This window comes from Cryptotermes secundus, unplaced genomic scaffold, assembly GCF_002891405.2.
Source record: "Cryptotermes secundus unplaced genomic scaffold, Csec_1.0 scaffold1244, whole genome shotgun sequence".
Taxonomy (NCBI): domain Eukaryota; kingdom Metazoa; phylum Arthropoda; class Insecta; order Blattodea; family Kalotermitidae; genus Cryptotermes; species Cryptotermes secundus.
In genome coordinates, this window is record NW_019733849.1 from 85,492 (window position 1) to 100,833 (window position 15,342).

Genomic DNA, 15,342 nt, shown 5'->3' on the forward strand with positions numbered 1-15,342 from the left:
TGTCGAAACATGTCGTGAAGTAACAGGTGAAATTGAGTGCACTACAAGACAGCAACTGTATACATATCATGGATTAAATGACGGAAGAGCTTAATTCGAAGCCTCCAGTACACTGAGATTTCTTCACTTAAAAAATAATGAGAATCTGGCAAACAGATTAAGTCAAAGTATAACAGACTGTAGCATCTCAGAAGATTTATCAAACATTTAAACATATCTATTTCATACTGTAACATCTATTAGAAAATCTGGTCAGAAATAAGGGGAACTGTGAAATTTAAGAGAAGATTGGGTTTCAGCAGTCCACCCAAAAAATATTTTGGAATAAAACTGTACAAGTAACAAGACAGCAAGAGAGTACATATCATGTGACCGTTTATCTAGGGAAGCAACAAATGAATGCTGCTGCAGATATCACCCCTACATATGGTAGAGTGCTCCAGCTAATACAAACCGTAGAGGGTGTCAAAACAAGATGTTCATGGACAACTGCTGTTTGTCACCTCAACAATCTGCAGGCATACATAAGAGGGGAAACAAACAGCTGTGGAACTATTTGTAATAAAAAGGGCATGTCAAAAATCTTAGGCCAAAGAACTGTAAATTACATGCAAGGTGAAAGAAGGCACCAGTGCTATTTGCTGGAAAGATAAGAGGGAAGTAGAAATTTCCACCAGCCTCCAGCATCAGGAAATGGAAGTGCACTAAAATGTTATGCATTGAAAGTTACCATAAGAACATGGAGTGACATGACGTCACACAGTTACAGTACTTCATGGAAATGGATAAGAAGCTGTTCTCCCACTTAGCCACCCTAACTAACCTTAAAGCCATTACAATTCATGGCTCATGTGGAAGCATACTTGCCCAGAAAGAGTTTTGAAAATGACTCATAGAAGGTCTGAAACATCTTGCAAAGGATATAAAAAATCCTTTGACACTGAAGTTGTGATCATGAGTCACTGCAAGCAGGCTGTCTCTATCACCTTGATTTCAAATACCAAAATCACTGGCATACAAATTCACTATTGCTAAGACTGTTATACAGGGGCACATGGTAGTATGATTGGTTGAGGCACCATGCTAAAAGCCAGAAGGTCACGGTTTCTTCGATTCCCGATGAGGTCACTGGATTATTCAATTGACCTAATCAGTCCAGCCATACTATGGCCCTGGGTTTAACTCAGCCTCTAACAGAAATGAGTACCAGGAATCTTCCTGGGGGTAAAGGCCTCCCAGTCCGTAGGGTTGACAACCTCACCGCCATCTGTGAGCTGACTCTCTAGAAACTGTGGGAGCCTCAATATCTCTCAACACTATGGGCATCCACAGCCTGTTACAGGGATAGATATACATTATTTTTAAGACTGTTATATATGAGGCACACAGTAGTGTAGTTGGTTGAGGAACTGTGCCATAAGCCGGAAGGTCGCGGGATTGAATCCAGATGAGGTGGATTCTTTCAATTTACCTAATCCTTCCAGATGCACTATGGCCCTGGGGTTGACTCAGCCTCTAACAGAATTGAGTACCAGGAATATTGTTGGGAGTAAAGGGCGGCAGGCACATACGGCTGACAACCTTACAGCCATCTATGAGCCGAATGTCTAGAAAATGTGGCAACCTCAACATCTCACAACCCTATGGGCCTCCACGACCTGTTACTTACTTTTGCTTTTCATATGAATCTCCATTTCAAATTGTATCACACTGTATCACTCTAACTGTATCATTCAAAATCTCTTAACAAAGTTTACATGGCTTTGCTTTGTGCTTTCTGATGTATATAATAAACACTTTTAGTGGACAAATTTATGTCACTCTAGAAGGCATATTTGTGCCTTTGATAGTTGTTATCTTCTCTTGAAAGTCCAACTTTCAACTGAGCACTTAATTCTCAACTGACTGGATTGCCAAAATTCTCTTCTTTATAACAAGTTTTCAAGGACCACATCAAAAACACCATTCTTTTATTGTTGCATGCATATGCGTTTCCACGGAAATGTGTTTACTGAGTCCTTCCTCAGAAACAGTCAGTTGTTTATTTACGCACTGCATAGCAACAGCTGTACTTGTTTGTTTTGAGGTCTTGCCTAGCAATGGGTTTATATGCCACAATACTCTCCCAGCATTTGCCTTGAGAGTCTGAGGAAAATCAAGAGAAACCCCAGGACAGTTGGTGCCCTGGCTAGCAGTCAAACCAGGCACCTCCTGAACACAAGCCTGTTTGAATGAGCATATTCAAAGGAATTTAAATTTATGTCACAAATTTAAACTCCCCCTTAACACAGTTGCACCATTTTACGGTTTAAGGAAACTAAGTCTTTCTGCCTGAGCCTGCAGCTCTCTCCCTTTTCATTTCAAGATAACTGGGAGCATCTGCCACAAATTTATATCAATTAAAATACTCTTTTGTTAACAATAAAATGTTTAAAGTCATTCTGAACCAACACACTTTTCACAATTCAAAGTAATTTCTTTGCAAGTGCTCAGTGACATAATCATCATAATGGTACTCACTAGGTGGCAGGCCAAACGTTTTCCTTCTACTGGAGTAGAGGAACAGCCTATCAGTTTGCCCAGTACTGACTTCACCATCTCACGCAACATTTTGTAATAGTAACCTTGCTTCAGGTTATGGTGTGGGGAGCATAATGATTTTAATATTGTTCAAGATAAATGAATGAGAATTTTGTTTAATAAATAAACTGTACACAGTAGCAGTAGCCTACAAGCTTCCTGGACTGTTATCTTTGTAACTGCCTCAGTGAAAGAAAATGAGAGGGGAAGCCAAGGTCATACTTCTGCAAGCCTATTGCATCAGTTTGCCACATGACACTGAGCTGTGAACATGTGTTTACATGAGTGCTTCCGTGACTTTGTGTTTCATTTTGTCTGCAATGGATGGCAAAATTGAGCAAAGTATCTGCATCAAGTTATGTGTGAAGCTTGGTAAATCTGCTACCAAAACCCTTGAATGCTTCATGAGGCTTTCGGAGAACATTCTTTAAGCCGGACAGAGATTTTGTCACGTTTCAAGGCTGGATGAGTGACAGTTGAAGATGACCAACATTCAGGGTGACAAAACACCAGCAAAACGATAGAAAATGTGAAAAAAAATCAAGAATTCACCCATGAAGACCGTCCCCGAACAATCCATAAACTCACATACACCACTGGGATCAGTTATGAGTTTGGCAGATCTGAACAGAAAATGTGAACGTGCGCCGCACTACCGCAAAGTTTGTGCCCTGACTCTTGACAAATGATCAAAAGCAGCGGTTCATAAACATTTGTCTTGCGCTATGAGAGAAGACTAACAAGGACCCAACTTTTATCTCTAGGATCATAATGAGTGACAGAAGTTGGATTTATGGTTATGATCCAGAAACAAAACAATCGTCACAGTGGAAGAGCCCACAATCACTAAGAGCAAAAAAGGTGCGGCAGGTCCAGAGTTCAACAAAGAGCATGTTCATTGTTTTTTTGACTTGAAGGCAATTATTCACAGTGAATCTGTTTCTCCTAACAGTATGGTCACCTCTGACTTTTACGGTGACATTTTGAGATGCTTGAGAGAAAATGTGCAACAAAAAAGACTGGAACTTTGGCGCAACCACAACTGGCTCCTTCAGTTCATCCTGGTCCGTCACACTGGATGCTATGCCACAAGCTGGAAGGTCATGGGTTCGATTCCCAAGGGAGTCACTGGATTTTCCAATTGACCTAATTGTTCCAGCTGCACTATGGCCCTGAGGCTGACTCAGTCTCTAACAGAAATGACAACCAGGAATCTTTCTGGGGGTAAAGGGCACACAGCACATAAGGCTGACAACCTCATGGCCATCTGTGAGCTGACTGTCTAGAAAAATGTGGGAACCTCGATGTCTCACAAACATATGGGCCTCCACGGCCTGTTACAGGGATAGCGTTATGTATTATTTCACACTATCAGTACAGAAGTTATAACTGCACCTCCACCATTCTGAGAGTCAAATGGAACCATGGGCAATAGTAGACACAATTATGTTTGAGTTTCTATGTAAACTTGATCAGAAACTACTGACAAGAAACAGTTTCTATTATTTAACCTGCAAGCATGAGGGCGATCCACCTGATGACACACAATGTGATTCCCTAAGTCAGACTTCCGCTCAAAGCTATCTCCACAGATGCTGCAGATATGCTGGCGAAATGGTGCTGCAGTTGCTTCCGGTGCTGGCGCTGGTGGAGGAGGTGGCTGTAGTGGAGATGGAGCAGATACACTCTCGAACATACCACCAAGTTGTCGCAGAGCTTCCACTGCCATGCTTTAAAAAACGAAAACATGGTGGTCTACTTGCAGACTTAGTCAACATTTTATATAGGTGAAAGAATTAGTTCCCTCAGTTATCAAATGCATATAGAATCAGTGATATTAGGCAGACAGAAATACATACAGCTGAGCCAAGAGTACCTGATTCAAGTTCTTCTGAGGTTGAAACTGCTATTGCAAAGTTGAAAAAGTATAAATCCCCATGTAGTGATCAAATTCCAGCACAAATGATTCAAGCAGGAGGTGAAACATTACAGTCTGAGAACCATAAATTCATTAATTCTATCTGGAGTAAGGAAGAATTGCCTAATCAATGGAAGTAGTCCATTTTTTTTTCCTTGGTACTATAGCCCCAGTGGGCCTAGGCCTACCTCCATGAACTTCTCCGTTCACTTCAGTCTTTCTAGATCTTACACATTCGGTAGGACTCCTTGGGTGGGTGATCAGCTCATCGCAAGGCCTCTACCTGTACACAAACACAGAAAAACGCACACACACAAACTAAACATCCATGCCGAGTGGGATTCGAACTCACGATCCCGGTTTCCAAGCGAGCGAAGACAGTACATGCCTTAGACCGCTTGGCTACCGTGACCGACGGAAGTAGTCCATTACTGTACCAAGGGTAATAAAACTGCTTGTTGTAGTAATTATAGAGAAATATCACTGTTATCAACTTCATGCAAAATTTTATTTAATATCCTCCTCTTAAGGTCAAGTCCATACATAGATGAACATACTGGGGATAATCAGTATAGGTTTGACATAACAGATTAACTACTGATCAGATACTTTGCAATCCTCGGATACTGGAGAAAAACTGGAGTACAGTGAGTCAGTATATCAGCTATTCATAGACTACAAGAAAGTCTAAGATTCAGTTACGAGGGAAGTATTGTACAATATTTTCATAGAGTCTGGGGTACCCATGAAACTAGTTAGGTGATTACAATGTGTTTAAATGAAACCTATACTAATGTCTGTATAGGTAAACAATTGTCTGATAGGTTTCCTGTCTGAAATAGTATAAAACAAGGAGATGTTTTATCACCATTGTTTTTCAATTATGCTTTAGAATATGTCATTATGAAGGTCCAGGAAAACTAAATGGAACTTAAATTAAATGGGACACATCAGCTGCTGGTCTATGCTGATGACATAAGTCTATTGGGAGGTAACATACAAACCATAAAGAAAAACATAGATATTCTAACTGAGGCTGGTAAGTAGGTTGATGTAGGCATAAATGTATTTGAAAATTATGTATATATTGATGTCTCATCAACAGAATCCAGGGTGAGATCATAACAAAAAGACAGCTAACAGATCATTTGAAAATGTGGTGCACTTCAAATATGTATTTAGGAATGACAGTAACAAATCAAAATCTAATTCATGAGGAAATTAAGGGCAGATTGAATTCAGGTCATGCTTGCTACCATTCATTCCAGAACCATCTGTCTTCTCAACTGCTGCCTAAAAACATAAAAATTAGAATCTACAAAACTATAATTTTGCCTGTGGTTCTGTATGGGTGTGAAACTTGGTCTCTGACATTAAGGGAGGAACACAGACAGAGGGTGTTTGAGAACAGGGTGCTTAGAAGAATATTTGGATCAAAGAGAGATGAAGTCACGGGAGGTTGGAGAAAACTACATAATGAGGAGCTTCATAACTTGTACTCTTCACGAAGTATAAGTATGAGAATTACGTAGAATGATGAGATGTGCAGGACATGTAGCACAAGTGGGGGAGAATTTTGGTGGGAATGTGAGAAGGTAAGAGACCACTATGAAGGCCTAGACATAGGTGGGAAGATAATATTAAAATGATCTTAGATAGGATGGGGTGGTATGGACTAGAGTGATCTGGTTCAGGATAGGGACCAGTGCAGGACCCTTGCAAAAATGATAATGAAACTTTGGGTACTATAAAATGTTGGGAAATTCTTGAGTGGCTGAGAAACTGATGGGTTCTCAAGAATTCAGCTCCATGAAGTTGGTTAGTCATTACTTTAAAATGGGAATTTGGCACCTACAGTAGGTCTTATAACTGTTGCTAAATCATAAAAGCGATGTATGTTTTGAGGTTCTCACAGCAGTGGTTATGAAGAGTTCTACATTCTGTGATATAACACCACATAGCTCATCAATAATCAACTTCCTTTCAGAGGGAAATGTCACCTCCATTATCAGGATCGAAAAACAGGCCAGTATGACGCAGGTAGCTTTGCTTGGTACCTACTTCATGGAGGTGAAATGTTCCTCCAGAGCATCAGCTGACTTTCAACAGATTACATTGTGTTATATCCCAGTTAACAGAACACTCCATAATAAATGACATTCCTTTCTGCACTGTTTTACATTGCCACTGCTTTGCACTGTGTTGTTTGTCACACCATGCTGTACTCAGGGCAATAGCTTAAAATATCTTATTTAATTAATTTCACTCATTCACTCACTCATGGAGCTCAGCCCTTCTTGAGAAGCTGCCAATTGTGCAACTACTCAAAAACTCCCCAAAATTTTATGGAACCCAAAGGTTCAATACCATGTTCACAAGAACCCTCCACTGGTACCTATCCTCAACAAGATCAATCCAATCCATACCATACCATACCATCCTATCTCTCTAATATCCATTTTAATATTTTCCACCCACCTATGTCTTGGTCTGCATTTGGTCTCTTTCCTTCTGGCTTTCCCACCAATATCCTATATGCATTCCTCTTCTCCCTTATTTGTGCTACATTGCCTGCTATCTCATTCTCCTTGACTCGCTCATTCTAATTATACTTGGAGAAGAGTACAAATTATGAAGCTCCTCATTAATTAAGTTCACCAAAATAAATAAATAAATAAATACATCTGTGGGTATTACTATTTATCAGTCAACAAACCTCTAACAGAAATGAGTAACAGGAATCTTACTGGGGGTAAATGGTGGCTGGCGTGTAAGGCTAATATGCTCACCATCATCTGTGAGCTGATTGTCTAGAAAATGTGGGATCCTTGACAACTCACAACCCTATGAGCCTCCTTGGTCTGTTCCAGGGACAGCTTTACCTTTTTTACTTTTATATTGCCACATACTAGAGTGTGATTAGAGACGGGGTTTGAACTGATGACTCAGATTTATTGGAGACTTTGATACACTTTGATTCCAACCTCAGCACTAGAAAAAGTGAATGTTCAGATCAGGAGTTGATATGTCCCATAATTCAATCTCTCCTGGTTTTCTTTCACCCTCTTAGTGGCATGCTCTAAAGCAGTGGTTCTCAACCTATGAATCATGACCCAAAACCCGGTTGCCGGAAACACAGAGATGGGTTGGGAACATATGAGGATTGCCAGAATCACTTTATATTTTGCATCAAAAACAAACCTTAATAAGATTACTTACCGGACACTGCCACCCGAAAGGACACCTCTACAAGTTGGGACTGAAAGATAACCCAACTTGTGAAAGGTGCCTACAAGAAAATGAATCAGCTGCACACATCCTGTGTGATTGTGAGGCCATAGCCTATTTAAGATTTTGTCACTTGGGTCAGTTTTTAACCAAGTGACTTTTCTGATGCCCCCATAAGCGGGGTCCTACACTTTATTAAAAGTGTAGGATTAAAAAAGGGCTAATCCAAGGAGAAGCACGACAGATCATTGAAGGTCACAGTGTGGGGACCAGTTCTTATGGCCCACCCCTTACATACACACATAACCTTAATATAAGTGATAAATATGAGGGCATATGGAAAATAAACTAATATCCAGATTTCAGTGCATATGAAGTCTTTCTCTTGCAATTACATTTAGTGGTATAGTTGGATCAGATGTCTTTTTCTGTGCTGTTGTATATGAAGGTGTTGTAAATGGAAACTTTGATAATAGGGTACTAAGGGTAATTATCATATGGAATAATTATTATTAAGAAAGAACATGTAAGAGTGTAGTAATAATTGGATGAGACTGTACAAACAGGATATTGTAACTCAAGACTTTGACCAATGCTATTTGTTGAAGCCACAAAATTTATCTCCCTTTGACTTTAGAAATCGAGGGAAACTATTGACTTACGAACTCTCAAACTTTCCATTGTTGACCCTGAACAGGATGCATTGGTAAAGGCCCGAGACGTGTGGGTAAAACACCCAAACAGATAAAGCATAACAAACAAGTAGAGCGATATGGAAATCTTCCTTTAGGCAATTCCCCCAAATATGATTGTATAAATACTGTGTCCCAAAACAACCAAAGTTACTCTTCATTCTGATTCGATATGTGGAGTCTGTGCTGGACAAAACTCTGTCATTCAGGAGAAAGTTGGCCTTGTGTGAACAGCCCTAGGCATTACCTGCTTGGCACAGTTGAACTTCACTTATTGTGTTTAATAAACTACCTTGTATTAAGTTTTACTTTGCAGCCGTTCTCATTTCACCAGCTACGGATTTCCCATTCTCCGCTCGACAGAATCCGTCCGAATCCATCCACTTGTTCCCCAAGTATACAGATTCAACAGTGCAATATTTGTGAACTGCATTTAACATTATCATGCAACAATCCAGCTTCTTTCATGCTTTTATTAACAGTACAAAAGTTGGTCTTCACAGCTGCAATCAGACTATACTGTTTCTTTATTTCAGCCCCATATATTGTTTCAATTGGTCTGGATTTCCCTTCTTTATCCCTAAGCAAGAAACAATTCAGGAATTATTGTTACAGCCCTCGTACTATTTTTAGCACTACACTCTTGCATATTCTGCTTCATATCTTCATGTACATTGCAGAGTTAAACTTCCAGTTCATTCCATGGGATTATAATTTCCAAGCATATGTCTGTTTTGCAACAGTGACATTTGTTGGCATTTAATATTTTCACTGACAGAATGCCTCAGTATTGTACAGGTTAGGTTACTTCACTGTGTGGTCTTGTCTAAATTTATCGTTGTTATGTGTTGTGTGAAGTGCAACCTTCCTACACATCTTTTTTATGAATGTGTATGGAAACACGGTTTATTTTATTTTTTGCACTGAGTTGTGAGTTAAATGCACTATGAAAATTGGGTCCTGGTGCTAAAAAGGTTCAGAATCACTGCTCTAAAGCAATGCTGATAAAATATCCCCTTGTTTCAGACCAATGTGAATAGGGAATGCTACTAAAACACGTTTACCTATATGGACATAACCACTGTCTTCATTTAAACACACTTAAATTGGCCTAAGTAGCTTCTCAAGTATATATCATACAATGAGAATATTACACAATACTTTCCTTCTAACTGAATCACAGACTTTCTTGAAGCCTATAAACAGCTGCTGTATTCCAGTTGTAGTTCTACTTTTCTCCAGAACATGACAAATTTAGAATTTTTTATCAGTAACTGATGTATTGTGTCAAAAGTCACAGTGATGATCCACTATAGATTTATTTATATATGGAGTTAACCCTAAAAGCAAATGTTGAATAAATTTTTGTATGTAGTTGATAACGGACATTCCTCAATAATTATTACCGTCAGGTTTATCATCTTTTTTATAAACAGATACAGAAACAGATCCTTTCTACTGCTGAAGCAACAATTTAAAACAGACTTCATGAGTCTGCAAACCTCAGACTGTAATGTTTCACCTAATAATGAAACCATATAAAACTCTTTTGGTATAAAATCTCTGTTGAAAAACAATGGTCAGCACATGAGATGGTTAAACATTACTGAGAAAAAAATTAGGAATCAAACTTTACAATACAACTAAAATTGTTCTGCAACACATTTCGACTGTGACATTGAACCTGCAAAGGAAATAATCACAAAACCATGTGTACAATGTGAACATGCTGGTTCATGACCTAAATCATGTTAGATTAAAAACTTACAGTAACAAAAGATTTGTATGACTATAAATATCTGTGACTGAAGAATAGGCTTTATGCATTCTGTACTTAACTGCTTGCTAAAATTTCTTCCCAAATGTGGAAAAAACAGTACATTGAAAGTGCAACTTCAATGGCCTAAACAAAGTTCTGTTGACTTTAACCTAATCTAACCACACAGAGGTACTCTTGTATAGAAGTTCCACCCCTAAGCATGCTGGAGTTGGGAGCCCATCTGTGTTCCCAACCTCAACCAGTACATACCTTTCATCCTCTGTGGTTCCTTTGGGGTCAGTACTTTCATTTTTAATTGCAACGCCTACATACTTTCTTTTCATCTGTTGCTTGGCCACACATTCTTGTTCATCTTCCCCTTCACTATGTATTTCCAATTTACACTCAAACTGAATGTCAACTTCACCATTTTGATAGTCATCATTAAAATTTAGTCTAGTTTGAATATTATCTTCTTCTCTGCTGTCACTGATTTTTTCCAACTCAACATTCATTTTCCATACAGTTATGACACAAGAACAAGTGTACTTCACGTACTATAAGAAACGCAGAGAATAACATTTTCCATAATGGACTAACCTACCAGTAACACTAAGAAAATGTACTGATTTTATTATTCCCTCTGCACTTGAAAGATTTAGCATAGAAGTACTAATATTAAGAGTAAAAAGAAAATCGAATGTGTATACTTGAATAAATGATTACGACCCAAACGACAATTAAATCGTCGACCCAACCTAACAGACGGTTCAACATTCTATCGGCCAATAGAATGTGCGCATTAGATTCCACGACACATGTAATCGATCATCCGGGAATGTTGGTATTTGTTACAATGAAACTACCGTATTCCCTCCTATTGCATCTTTTTCTTTTTATTGGGCATGAATGTACCGTACAATTTATGAAAAACCCACATTGTATACTTTTACTTCCATCAAAACGTCAAATATCTTATAAAGTAACTAACTTGCGATAATAATCGTGATTATTTTCAACAATTAACATTCAGCATTTGCATGTTCTCTCTTCAAGGGAATATTACATCCTAAATATCAATAAAACGTAATTCTAACACCTGCACACTCTACTAACCACAAATATTTACAGCAATAGCCAATCCAAACTATGTTACCATCATCATGACGATGAAAGGGTTTTAGATACATAACATCGTTGTGAGGGGTATTTCTGTAGAATATATAGCATTACATTCATTTCAGGCTTTACTACCATAACAGGCTTCACGTTCTCACTATACGTGAATATATTAGCCGACAGCGCCCAAAGTCTCTTGACGCTCTTGACGCTCTTGACCCTCTTGGCAAAGTGAAGCTGGACACAACGCTTTACGGTACCAACGTTTCAGAATAGACATGCTGCCTTCTTCTCAAGTTGGATTCTTCTATTCTGAAGGTGGAGGCATCAACTACCTCCGAAACCTTGACACCTATCTACGAAACTACACGGCGTCACATCCTAGTCAACCGTAAACTTCTGATTACCATCATATTCAGAGTATTATCATTGTTTGATCAATGTTGGTATCAGTTCCAATCTGTGGTTGGTCCTGGTAATTTAAATGTTACAATCGGGTGAGAGGTTGAATGTGTTCGAATGTGGCCAAATTTGGGAATTTGATCAAGTCTATAAAATTTGTTGTGAAGTAAAAGTTACCTTACACATTTTACTGACGTAAAATTGATGTGTCCTGTATGTTCTACTGCAAAAGGGGCGATGTTTATAAAAGCGACAGTACGTTACTAAATAAGGTTAAATTTGTTCAATTGAACTTAATTGGTGGTCCGTATTGAAGTGAAGGAACATCGCACACCCCGCACATTACCATATTAGTGATGCGAGAGGGTACATAAGAGACCTTTTTGTGGTCAGGGTCGTTCACTATCTCAGTATATATTCGGAAGCGTTCGGAAGTGACAACGCAGTAGTTGTGATATAGGTGCTACGTGACTGGGGAACCTGGGGAAGATAGCATCACGGCTATTTTAATATTACGTGTGTATTGATTCCGCTCTGAAGCACACCGGGTATCGCCTGGTATACACTAAAAGGTCTGCTGACCTCAGGAGATGGCGCAGATTACCAGGAGCTGGCTGTCATCACTGAAGAGAATCAGTCAACAAAACGGTAAGCATTCGCAATAAAATTGCAGTGCGCATTGTTGCTCTAATGGGGTTGCTAACACAGTTTTAGTTCACGACATCCTCGAAATATTGGATTCTGGCAATTTTGAGCCAGGTTTAGCTGGAATTTGAAGGACTGATAAAAGCTAACATTTATAATATACATAAGCATTAGAGTAAACGAGAAACAGTGGACTGATTAGTAATAGGTCATTCAGCAATATGAAGTTTTTATAGGCACCCCTTATATCCTTTGTCTTATTGTAAGTCAAGATCTTTAATTGAGTATCATTCATTCATTCATCTGTAATCTGTCAAGACGACAGGTCCACAGTCTCTTCCAAAACAGTTCCTCCACTTGATGTGATCTAGAGCTTTCTCCTTCAAATGAAAATATCCTCTTCTGTCCCCAAGGTCATCCAGCATCTTCTTAAGTCTTCTTCCTCGTCTTCTGGTCAGTTCTATCCACACCTCTACCTTTCCTTCAGTCACTTCTTTTAGAAGGCAGTTACCGTGTAAGATATGACCAATCCAATTAGCCTTCTGTTTTCTTATTTCATGTAGGATATTCCTCTGCTCACTGACTCTAAATAACACTTCTTCATTTCTCACATAATCGGTCCAACTGATCTTCTCCATCCTTCTCCAACACCACATTTCGAAGCTTTCCAGGTGTTTGTGATCTACTGCCCTAAGTGTCCAACTTTCAGCCCCATACAAAGCGATGCTCCAAATGTAGCATTTCACTAGTTTCTTTCTCAAATTTAAGTCCAGTTTGCTGGTAAAAAGATTCTTCTTCTTGCTAAATGCAGCTTTTGCCATGGCAATCCTGGATTTAATTTCACACGTACACCTTCCATCATCTGTTAACAGTAAAATGATATTCATTCATAAAATTCTTCATACTACTCCAATAAGACCTCCTATAGTACGCATGGATACTGTCACAATTTAGGGGTAACTGTAGATGGGGTTTGGATTGGTGACTGGATGTATTGACCACTTCTGCACACAACGCAGAACTACAAGCAGTTACAGCATCACTGCTAATCTCCACAATTCACAAATAACCACAGCACCCGCTAAGCTTTTTCCAGCCTGCTGTATCTTCACCAGCCATTCCTTGCCAGTGGCTTCTAACTGGAGACTCTTCAGCTTCACATGGCCATGTCATCTCTTCACAGCCTCCCATCCAGAACTCCCTAATAACTGACTTTGTCCCTCACTTATAACATATTAGCGCGGACCATGTAGAAACACCCCGTTTTCAACAGTAACTCTATTGTTGCACCCGTATTTCTTGCCGCAGTAACATGTTTACTATGTCATTGCCTAACAGTGGCCATCTCTTCTTGTTCTGCTATTCTGGCTTTCAGCCATCATGTCACAGAATGCTCATATGTATACATCCATTGCCACCAAGTGGGTTGATGTAGCCGTAGTGCTCCAGGCTGGTATTTGGAAGGTCCTCGATTTGAATTGCGGTCAGGATATCTGCTATATTCTCTGAGATTTTTGTGGCTTTCCCCAGTTCCTCCAGGCAAATGCCAAGATAACACCTCAAGTTGTGAGCAGTACCACATCCTTTCTAGACCATAATTTTCAGTCACCCTCTCATACAGCACTATATACTTGTATTTTTGGTACAGACAGTGTTTAAGGTAACCCCCATACCTACACGCAGGCACACCCACACACATGTGTACGTACGTCCATGTGTACGTACATACCAGTGTACTTCCACCTTCCTTTAATTGCAAACCTTCAACTTGGGGTTGGGGTACAGTAGTTGCTGCTGCTCCAACCTGCTTAATATAGAGCACTGACCTGATTTCTTGTTCTGCAGGATCTGTCCAGAAGACATGTGCATTGAGAGCATCATCTGCCTTCATAGCAGGGGAGCCTGAAGGTCCAACTGTGAAGACGGATGTCCCAGGACCAAAATCAAAACAGCTTCTGAATGAGCTGAGTGTCATTCAGGTAATCTCTGACAGCAACATCACATGTTATAACGGTCTTTCTTCAATGACTTGGTTGTGGCCACGAAATGAGAGGCACTTTATAATTGAACTACTTTCAGAGTCTTGTCTGATGTCAGTGATGCACCTATTACTCACACGTACTGACTCGGGTAACACTGTTGAGGTTTGATCACCCCATCTTCCTGGATTCTTCAGCAACAGATGATAGGACTAGGGACAGGAGTTATTCATAGGCTCCAGTAAACAAGATGGAGATGACATTCCAACTCAGAGCTTAATGAGCCTTGCTTTGACAAGATGGTAGGACTCAATCACTTTGATTACACATCACAGTTACAAAGAAATGCACTGATATATTTCTCATGGCGGCACGAGTTTGACTTTAATATCATATTTCAACAATGATTGCGCTGGTTGCTGCTGCATTACACTGTTTGTATAGGCTGACCTAATAAATTAACCTTTATGAGCCGAAGGACACCGTATGGGGACCTTTAAAGTAAAGCTGAGTGGCCGAAAGACACCGTATCGGTATGCACAGTCCACGTGTGCGCACAGTGTTTTAAAATCTAATTTTAAGATAGAAATTCTTGTTCTACTTACATTATTTTTGGACACCAGCTTTATAAGTAGACTGTCTTCCCTCCTGCATCATCTAACTGAATGTTGCATGTCACTGAATGCAGAGTCCGACGTCGCAATTCATGCACTTTCTCCGTAATTAACTCTGTTTTCCACGCGAAGCGCACACACGCAATGTTAGTCTCGTATTAGCAGGAAGTAAGCCAGTGATGGCGAGTGGTGTGTTCTATTCATAACGCTTATAAAACATAGGATAAGAACTCGCCCACACTCGTGTATACAAGAAGCCCACTGACTGGAGAATGTGCAATGAAAACAAACATTCTCTCTCCTCCAGATAACACATAGTCAGACCGTGAGTCAGAAGCATGCGTTTATGCTGCAGGAAGGTTTTGTGCAGAAGCTTTATGCATTTTTGTAGACAGACGCTCAAAAT

The 15,342-nt window shown here is 39.6% G+C and overlaps 2 protein-coding genes across 3 annotated transcripts in view; one reads left to right on the forward strand and one right to left on the reverse strand.

The window, feature by feature from the left end:
- LOC111868316 (zinc finger protein 23) overlaps positions 1-11,471 on the reverse strand; it is a 28,660-nt gene extending 17,189 nt beyond the window's left edge. Inside the window, exons 1-3 of one of the 2 annotated variants that reach the window (XM_023858865.2) lie at positions 11,334-11,471; positions 10,448-10,734; positions 4,092-4,310 (exon numbers count right to left, since the gene is read on the reverse strand). In XM_023858865.2, coding sequence (XP_023714633.1) covers positions 4,092-4,310; positions 10,448-10,734; positions 11,334-11,342 — 515 coding nt within the window. In that variant the 5' untranslated portion in view covers positions 11,343-11,471. The other variant, XM_023858866.2, reaches the window with a different exon arrangement.
- Positions 11,472-11,782: 311 nt separating this feature from the next.
- The window catches only part of LOC111868317 (4-aminobutyrate aminotransferase, mitochondrial), a 34,262-nt gene continuing 30,702 nt past the window's right edge, over positions 11,783-15,342 (forward strand). The window contains exons 1-2 of the mRNA XM_023858867.2: positions 11,783-12,346; positions 14,189-14,322. Coding sequence (XP_023714635.1) covers positions 12,289-12,346; positions 14,189-14,322 — 192 coding nt within the window. The 5' untranslated portion in view covers positions 11,783-12,288. The remainder of the gene's footprint in view (positions 12,347-14,188; positions 14,323-15,342) is intronic.